Source organism: Ursus maritimus, unplaced genomic scaffold (genome assembly GCF_017311325.1).
Source record: "Ursus maritimus isolate PB19 unplaced genomic scaffold, ASM1731132v1 scaffold_1, whole genome shotgun sequence".
Classification (NCBI taxonomy): domain Eukaryota; kingdom Metazoa; phylum Chordata; class Mammalia; order Carnivora; family Ursidae; genus Ursus; species Ursus maritimus.
The window spans coordinates 50,271,106-50,281,288 of NW_024423343.1; the positions used below are offsets into that span (position 1 = coordinate 50,271,106).

Consider the following 10,183-nt stretch of genomic DNA (forward strand, 5'->3'; position numbering starts at 1 on the left):
GCGCAAACCTGGCGCCGCGCCGGCGATCTGGGGGGAACCCGTAACATTCCCCTCTGGCTTCCCAAAGGCCTCTAAGCTACCGGGCCTATGAAAGACCTACCTACAGCTTTCGGCCCTAGGCTTCTTCGGCCCCAGCGCCCTACGGTCTCGCCCGCCCCGAAGTCTCCCACCACTTCCCGCTTCTGGAACAGGATGAGGTCAGGACACCCCCCCTCCTGGGAGGGGCAGGGAGAGGACGCGGGCGCCGTTCGAGGTCGGTGGGGCCACCCGGGCTACACTTGATTCTTTCATTGAACACAAGCCTCCCTTTGCAAGAGCAAGCATCTGCTTCCGCGAGAAACAGGTCACCGCCGGGGACGCCGGCCCTGCCCCTGCTCTTTATCTAGGCCCGGTGAATGCGTCGAACACCCCACCCCCACCCGCGCCGCCAGCTACACGCTTCCCACTCCCTACGTCCCGACCACACGCCTCCATCTCGCCTCCCCCGCCCCATACACTGTGCCACACGCCTCCCTCCCCCCACCCCCCGTTCTCCCCGCCCTGGCCACACTCCCCTCTCCCCACCCCGGCCACACGCCTCCTCCCGCCCCTCTTCCCGCCGGCGCTCCTGCTGCCGCTTTAACGGCCGGGACCGCCCGGCCCGCGCCGCGCGCTCCAAGCGGGGACCCGGGGGGCGACAGATTTGGGGCATTGCTCGAGGGCAGTGAGTCATGAAAGCCGCTTTTGTTACCCGCGCGTGCGGTTCGCGTGCCGCTCAGCAGCCTGCAGCGCCCAGTGGGGACCGGAGCTGGAGAAGTACCGCTAACTGGCAGCGCCGGCTGAGGGAAAGGGCGAGAATTTAGGCAATCGGAGGGGGAAAGTGTGCAACTGTCGAAACAAAGTCCAAAGAAGGAGAGGAAAATGAGGAGGCGGGGGCGGCGACTGTGCCTCCTACTGAGTCCCACAGCGCCCGCACTCCATCCTCTTCCAGCGTCACCGCCACCACTGTACTCTCGCCCCACTTTCTCGCCCCGTCTCCTCTCAACAAAAAGCACCTCAATCTAGGTCTAGTCAGCACTTCTCCCCTCGGCCCTGACTGCTCCGGGAGGTCGAGTCTGGGCTCTCTCGGCGCCAGGATTCCCTCGCTGGGGTATTGACATTCCCCGCGCAGAGGAGGGTTTGCACCCAAGCTCTGTGGGCCGTGAGGCTCATTAAAAGCCACAGTGAGACCGACCCCTCCAGGTCTCTGGAACATCCCAGAGTGGACTTTTCTTTGTACAAATCCCAGGCCTGGGAGAACGACGGGCACTGGGGTTAGGGATGAATTATCAGAAGGAAAGGGAAGGACCGCGTCTACTGATTTCTGCACTTTGGGCATTTGAGTCTCGGCTGGCGAAACACCCGGTCCTTTTCTGCCCTGGAACATCTGGTTCCACCAAGCATCTCCTGTATTCCACAGGATGTCACAAACTAAGGACGTTTCCGCTTCCCGGGGGGAGGAGGGATCTCCTAGGTCAACCCCGCGCCTTTGGGCAGCTGAAGCCATCTCTTCCATCCGCCCCTAACATTTCCCCAGAAGCTCCTCTAAGACGGAGAAGGGAGAGCCAGGGCGCAAGTTCCACATCCCCACCGCATGGTGGGCTAGCCTGTGGAGCGGCTGCCAGGAGAGTGGGGGGCACTTGGTCCAGCCCTGCAGCAAGTGTCCTCAGACCTGCAAGTTGTGGACCCGCCTTAACTTCGACGCCCCTTGAGTTTTAACCCATCACTGATAATACAGACGGTGCAGTGGTAAATAATGAGACTAGGCTCCTAGGTCAATTATTTTATAATCTTCTGTGCTCTTCGTACATTGACGAGTGAACGCAGAAAAGCAAAAACTCCCTACAGCTCTGCTCTTGGAAACTCAGCATAATTCACGTCACACTTTCGGCAACGGGTCAGGGCGTACACCCCTTTATTTCCCTTTCATATTTGCCCTGGACAAGGAAGGCTGCATTCGCTGCCTTCCAGACACCAGTGATCTCGTTAGGACCCTCTTCCCCTCTCCACTGCGCCACCACTCCAGTTCCCAGAGGCACCTAGCTTCAGCCGCTCAACCCTGACACTGTTTGCAAACTCGAGGGGCTTTTAGAGCGATTGAGTTTAAATAAACAATCCAAGTTCCACGTGTTCGTTTGAGGGGGCTACAGGTCTGGGAGGGATAGGGTGTTAGTTAATGGAGGATTTAGAGACAAAGATGGTGGAGAAGGAATGGAAAAGATGGGATATATAACTACAACCTGCCTTGGTAGGAACGAATAAATAATTGCCATTCAAACACAAATACAGCTCCTTCAGAATTAGTCAGGAATCTCTATGATCTTTGCTTGATGTGCAAGGTGGAGGTTGAGTCAAGTCAGTCTTTGAGGTCTGGAGGAGTCGTGGCCATTAACCCCTTCTAGAGTTGTGCTAAAGGCCTTTCTCGAAAGAGGAGTGAAAAGACTCATTTAGCATAGGCCTGTTGCATCCTCCCTTTGAGAAGGCTTGTCTGAACCAAGTGCCTACTTACAGGCCTGTGAGCGTGGAGTGCCAGCCTGTGGCAAGGAACAAGGGGCATGGGATGAAAGCATCCTTTGCAACAATCCAATGGCCTTGGCAAAAAGGCAGAATTCAAGCATCAGACGAGTCCCCCAGCTTTCACACAGATCACTCTGAGGTGGAAGGAGCCAAGGGCTGAGCGCATGGACTGGCTTGCGCTGAGGACTAGGACCTCTGTGGGGAAGGGGGTTGATGTATTGAGGAGTCTCCAGGGACAGAGGTAGCTGAAGGTGGGGGCACAACGAGTTGCATTATGTATGGTGGGGTAGAGTGACAGGTACAAAATTTCTATACTCTAGAGGCTGGGAGCGGGTGATACAATTAAGGAGGCTAGAGGACTAGCATCAAAGCTGAGTTTACAGATGAAGCCATTTTCACATGGCGTATATGTTTTCTTAAGGGTTTAAAGGACATGAGGAGAAGCCACCCTTTGGCGCCAATAAGCAAAGCGTCTGCCAACAGGAGGAAACCCAGAGATGGACTAGTCAGAGAGGGCAGAAAGTCTTGGTGCTCTGGAGACCAAAGCCTGGACAAGGCATCAAATGGAGTCAGGACGCTTCACTGCACGCCTCAGTCTCCAGGCTTCTGCCTCTTTCACCTCTGCGCTACTTCCCGCCCCAACGCGGGCCACTCACTCTGATCTGAACCCAGTCAACGTTAGCTTTCCCGCTCCCTTCCCTCAATTCCCCTCCCCCCTTGCCCCCTCTCCCTTCTGCCGCCTGAAAGGGTTAATCTCTCCTGCGGGTAAAAACAGGTCCGCGGAGTCTCTAACTGGCGACAGATGGGCCACTTTCTTCTGGCCACAAAGGGGCCGGAATGGAGCGCTCCGCGGCATACAAATGGGCAGGTCACGTGGTTCCCGGCTCCTGGCTGGACCGGGAAGACCATATGGCGCATGCCGGGGAGGAAGGAGATGGGGCGGGGGTAGGGGTGGGGGCGAGGGGAGCTGGAGTCGGAGGAGGGTGGGAGAGGAGCAGGGCTGAAGGGGCGGGCGGTGGGGGAGGGCGGAAGGGAGCGCTCAGCCTGGACGCGTGCGCAGGCGCCGGGCGCAAGGACCTGCTAGCCGCTCGGCTCCCGGCCCCGCCCGCGCTTAGCATCACCAACCCGGCTATATAACCTGAGCGCCCGCGCGGCCAGGACACGAGGAATTCGCCCCACGCAGAAGGCACGGCATCCGGAGGCCCCAGGGTTATGAGACCATCACTGCTCAGGACCTACTAACAACTGCAGGTAATTACAATTCTGTCATTTTTGCCTGGGAATAAAAGCAGTAATGAAGACCGGATGTACCTACACATATTCTGAACGTGTGCGTTTGCGAGCGTGTGTATGTGTATTGAACAGACATTCCTCCCCATGATTGCAGGCAAATACGCACACATTATGACTCGCATCACTCAAATACCGACAGCAGGCTTTAAAATTAAAAAAAAAAATGTTTTAGTGTTTTGGTTTTGAGGGGGGGGAATTATAGGAGCATCTTTGAATTTTTTAAATGATGCACAGTAACTCTGATTATTTGCTAGCGGTGGTTTCAAAGTCATGAAAGCAAATAACTACTTCACTTTCTCACTTCTTCCAGTAAAGAAAAAGAAAAAAAGAAAAGCCCTGTTACCAATATTTGTTTTGTGTGCATGTATTTTATGGAAATTGCAAGTGCCAAGTAATTTTTTCAGTGAATAAAAGGGACATTTGATACCCGGAGTATACACACCCCGGAAAATAAGCCCGTTTACAGATAGTTTAGTTGGGGGGGGGTGTGGAGAACGAGAGAGGAACCCACTCCTGCTACCTGTTACTGCTCCAGAGGCAGCCAAGTCCCCAGCAGCCACTGCAGGAGCCAGAAATTCAGTTGTCTCACTAAAGGCTTTTTATTTTCTTTATTAGTAAAGCGGCAACTTCGCTATTGCCAATCGCTGACCATTATAATTACTCAATCTTTTAAAGAGAGGTTTGAGGCGAAGTTTGAAAAGCCCCAATAAAGAGCGGGCGGCCCTTTCAATGGGCTGTTTATTAGAGAGGAGCCTTCCGCACCTGATCCCAAGCGCGTGGAAGGGCGCTCTGCGCCGTGCCCCCAGCTTTGGCCATGTAGCTAGCGCTTTTGTACAAGGTGGAAACTCAGCAGAGGGACAGTGGTGGGAGGCGAGAAAAGAAAGGCGAGGGTGGGGTGGAAGACCCCTGCCCACTTTTGTTGCCAAATGTTTCGTTGTTGGTGAAATAATTTGGTGGAAACTACTTTTTCTCCGCCACGCATTTGTTCTTCAATTTCCGGTTAGTATAATCTTCTTAAAAATCACTGCCACCGTTAGTAAATTACGTAATGACTCTTCAACTCTAATCGCTAACTATAAGAAGCGAGGGCAGAGAAGGGAACAAACAGAATTGCGTTTTTCCAACTCACTTTTTTTTTTGTGGAGTTGTGACTTTGAACTCATGCACATAAACGTGAAGTAGTAGGGGGGAAAACAAACATGAAGTAGTCGAAATGTATGCTCATTTTCACGCATATTATTCTGCCACATAATTACCATAAACACACTTTCAGCAATCACTAGGAAACATACACGCAGGAGTGTACATATACACATATTTACTCTCTCCCCCACCTCCAGCCGTGCCCCGTCTCCTATGTGTCAGTGGGGCACACACACGCCATTATAAAACACAGCATTTAACTTTTTCTTAGGAGTATCCATTTTGTAATGAGCTGGTACTTCTCTTCACATGCATTTCTACAAGGTTAGGGAGTGGGACATGAGGGCATAGGTAGGTTTTGAATGTAGCGTTTTTCTCCTTTTCTTTCTGTTCCTCTCTTCCCCCTGTTGAATGTAGGAAACCGAAACATGACAAAATCTTACAGCGAGAGCGGGCTGATGGGCGAGCCTCAGCCTCAGGGTCCTCCCAGCTGGACAGACGAATGTCTCAGTTCTCAGGACGAGGAGCACGAGGCAGACAAGAAGGAGGACGACCTCGAAGCCATGAACGCGGAAGAGGACTCCCTGAGGAACGGGGGAGAGGAGGAGGAGGAAGACGAGGATCTAGAAGAGGAGGAAGAAGAGGAAGAGGAGGATGACGATCAAAAGCCCAAGAGACGGGGCCCCAAAAAGAAGAAGATGACCAAGGCGCGCCTGGAGCGTTTTAAGCTAAGGCGCATGAAGGCCAACGCCCGAGAACGCAACCGCATGCACGGGCTAAATGCGGCTCTGGACAACCTGCGCAAGGTGGTGCCCTGCTATTCCAAGACGCAGAAGCTGTCCAAAATCGAGACGCTGCGCCTGGCCAAGAATTACATCTGGGCTCTGTCGGAGATCCTGCGTTCAGGCAAAAGCCCTGATCTGGTCTCCTTCGTACAGACTCTCTGCAAGGGCTTATCCCAGCCCACCACCAACCTGGTTGCCGGCTGTCTGCAGCTTAATCCTCGGACTTTTCTGCCTGAGCAGAACCAGGACATGCCTCCGCACCTGCCTACCGCCAGCGCTTCCTTCCCTGTGCACCCCTACTCTTACCAGTCGCCGGGGCTGCCCAGTCCTCCCTACGGTACCATGGACAGCTCCCACGTCTTCCACGTTAAGCCGCCGCCGCACGCCTACGGCGCTGCGCTGGAGCCCTTCTTTGAAAGCCCCCTGACTGATTGCACCAGCCCTTCCTTTGACGGACCCCTCAGCCCGCCGCTCAGTATCAATGGCAACTTCTCTTTCAAACACGAACCGTCCGCCGAGTTTGAGAAAAATTATGCCTTTACCATGCACTACCCTGCAGCGACCCTGGCAGGGGCCCAAAGCCACGGATCAATCTTCTCGGGCGCCGCTGCCCCTCGCTGCGAGATCCCTATAGACAATATCATGTCCTTCGATAGCCATTCACATCATGAGCGAGTCATGAGTGCCCAGCTCAATGCCATCTTTCACGATTAGAGGCACGTCAGTTTCACCATCCCCGGGAAACGTACCCACTGTGCTTACAGTGACTGTGGTGTTTACAAAAGGCAGCCCTTTGGGTACTATTGCTGCAAAGTGCAAATACTCCAAGCTTCAAGTGATATATGTATTTATTGTCGTTACTGCCTTTGGAAGAAACAGGGGATCAAAGTTCCTGTTCACCTTATGTATTATTTTCTATAGCTCTTCTATTTTAAAAAAGTAATACGGTAAAAAAAAAAAAATGCACCACAAATTTGGTGTAGCTGTATTCAGATCATATTAATTATCTGATCGGGATAACAAAATCACAAGCAATAATTAGGATCTATGCAATTTTTAAACTAGTAATGGGCCAATTAAAATATATATAAATATATATTTTTCAACCAGCATTTTACTACTTGTTACCTTTCCCATGCTGAATTATTTTGTTGTGATTTTGTACAGAATTTTTAATGACTTTTTATAATGTGGATTTCCTATTTTAAAACCATGCAGCTTCATCAATTTTTATACATATCAGAAAAGTAGAATTATATCTAATTTATACAAAATAATTTAACTAATTTAAACCAGCAGAAAAGTGCTTAGAAAGTTATTCTGTTGCCTTAGCACTTCTTTCCTCTCTAATTGTAAAAAAAGAAAAATATTGCACAATTTGAGCAATTCATTTCACTTTAAAGTCTTTACTTCTCCTTAAAACAAAAACCAGACCCATAACTCTTAAGAGGATAAAAAAAAAAAAACAGAGAGATGTAGTCCCTATCAAAACATATCAATTCAATACATTACTTGCACAAGCTTGTATATACATATTATAAACAAATGCCAACATACCCTTCTTTAAATCAAAAGCTGCTTGACTATCACATACAATTTGCACTGTTTCTTTTTAGTCTTTTACTCCTTTGCATTCCATGATTTTACAGAGAATCTGAAGCTATTGATGTTTCCAGAAAATATAAATGCATGATTTTATACATAGTCACAGAAATGGTGGTTTGTCATATATTCATGTAATAAATCTGAGCCTAAATCTAATCAGGTTGTTAATGTTGGGATTTATACCTATTGTAGTCAATTAGTACAGTAGCTTAAATAAATTCAAACCATTTAATTCATAATTAGAACAATAGCTATTGCATGTAAAATGCAGTCCAGAGTAAGTGCTGTTTGAGATGTGATACTGGTACCACTGGAATCGATCTGTACTGTAATCTTGTTTGTAATCCTGTATATTATGGTGTAATGCACAATTTAGAAAACACTCATCCAGTTGCAATAAAATAGTATTGAAAATCTGACCAATTGTTGCATTTCTTCTTAAAGTGATTTAAGTATAAATAATTCCTAAGCAGAATAGTTACTTTATTTGTGGAATTAAAAAATAATAAATGCTATTTGTAGAATAAAATAAAAGACGAAAGTTTACTTTAGCATACTCTCTAGTCTGTTTATCTTGGTTAGGGAGTCACCAGCTCTTTGTAGATAATGAAAGAACCTAACTCATATTTCATTACATGGAATATGAGGCTGGGGGTGGGGTGGGGAGATAAATGGTTGTGTTTGTTTTTCTTTGTTTTAAGTGTCTTCATTTTTAGCTTTTTTTATTTCAGTTCTTTTAAATGATTATATTATGTTTTTCCCATTTTTTTAAAAAAGGGATATTTAGTTAATTATTAACAAGCAGACACAAACAAGTGCCCTAGCCTAGTTTGTCTATACATTTAAAAATATATAAGAAAGCCTTATCATTTTCTTAGTGCTTTGTTATCTGTACATTTTCCTGAACTGAATTGCAAATCAGCACTACCACAAAGTACCATTGCACTTTGCAAACCAGTATTATACAATATAGTACTGGTTTACAAACCAGTACTATTGCAAGCCAGTACTATCCCAAAAGAAAGTTATGAACCTTTAGAAAATGCCAGGGGGAAATGACTTAATTAATTTAAAGAATCCAAGAAGTGGAATTTTGTAATTATCTTATGAACATCTTGTGATGATTTCAATAATCTTTTCCAGGAGAAAATGTAGTGAGTTATTTGTACTCAAGAACATACTATTTGTAGTATAATATATTTTAAGATGATACAATTGTGTCCCTTCCCTTTTTGGAACGCTAGATAGAACTCAGTGGAAAAACTTACAGATGACTCTGTCCATTGTTAAGTCCACCAAAAAAAAAAAAAAAGTTTGGCATTTCTCTTCCTCTGGATGTATTGACTGACAGGAATGCTTCCTAGGGAATAACATTTTGGCACTTGTGTCCTGGCTCTACCATGGTGCTCTGATTACTGTCATTAGTAACTCCATTGTTCCTCCTCTGATTCGGATGCCACATTGGATGACTACCTCTCTTCCCAAGCTTGTTCCTTTAATCTCCTTCTCATTGGTGATTTAGGGGTTCCAGAAAGCTGACCTCATTTAGCAAACTGCTCCAGAAAAATGTGAGTAATCTAATGGACAGGAACAATTAGCCATACTAATAACATTGCCAATGGGGCTATGTCAAGCTGTGACAGTAGCAGTAAGGAATATTTCAACATTAAAAAATGTTTGAGTTCAATTTAAAATATATCATTTTAACATGTTTTCTATCAGCCTTCATCAGATGACAGAAATACTTTTAAGTTAGTCTCAACTTTATCCAAAATGCAATAATCTCATTCCAAGTGAATCAGAGTTGTTATTTTGAAATCAAGCTGTTGCTTCTAGGATTGCTCTCACTGTTCTTACTTTAAGAGATGTAATACTGATAGGATATCTGAACATTGCCAGCCTTCCAGCCTAGGGGACCATGAAGTGAACATTCAGATCTGACTTGATCTATTCAGCAGCTTATTTCACCTATCATTAATATTATACATCTTCATGCAAACTAAAAACTGTTGCCGTGGTAAACAGAAGAAATAATAAGAGAATGCATTTTAAGGATTCCAACTTTTAAAACATCAAGCAAGGAAATCTATATTGTGGATTTTTTTTTTTTTTGGTAAGGTAGAAATGCAGACTATAAGTTAGTTTTTTTTATTCCCTTTCATTTTGCCTATATAACTTCATTCTAAAACATAAGGATTCTTTCAGTCAGTCAAGGAGTAACTCACATGCCACCATCTTTTATTCAAAGGCAGGCACAGATGTTCCTTCTGCAGGGGAGGTTTTAATTTATGAAAATGATATTGTTTATGCATGAATGAACTGAATGCACTCTGCATAACACACAGCACTTCCATCTGATCAGAGAAATACCACAGAACCAGTGCCAATGTCAGAAACATATTCTACAAATTTACTCACTTAAATGTTTAATGAATATTTGGAAGGCGTTTTCAAACCACAAGAAACCTTTTCAGTTATCTTTTTCTTTTCTTTTTGAATTGTCACCAATATTTAAAAGAGACTCAGTTTTTATAATTGGCTAATGCCTATATCTAGCTAATAAGAAAAGAAAATGTTTTACTGAGTCAAAACCAAAACCAACCAAAAAGAAGAAACACTGGCCACTTTGGCTTCATTGGAAAAAATATTTTTTTAGTGTTATTGTATATTGTTTGTTATGAGTAACATTTAGGGTTCTACGTGTTCTAACATCTTGGACAATTATTATTCCTATCAGATACAAAGCTTAGATCTACTTATCTAGTGAAAATGCTCTAAAGAGTTATTCCAGAAAAAAACTGGTATTTAAAATCAGCAGTCAG

The 10,183-nt window shown here is 46.1% G+C and overlaps 1 protein-coding gene across 1 annotated transcript; it reads left to right on the top strand.

Annotated features, from left to right (window-relative positions):
- Window positions 1-5,399: 5,399 nt before the first annotated feature.
- Window positions 5,400-6,470, top strand: NEUROD1 (neuronal differentiation 1). Its single transcript, XM_008687212.1, has one exon. It carries the CDS (start codon window positions 5,400-5,402, stop codon window positions 6,468-6,470), a length of 1,071 nt encoding a protein of 356 aa, XP_008685434.1.
- Window positions 6,471-10,183: the final 3,713 nt, after the last annotated feature.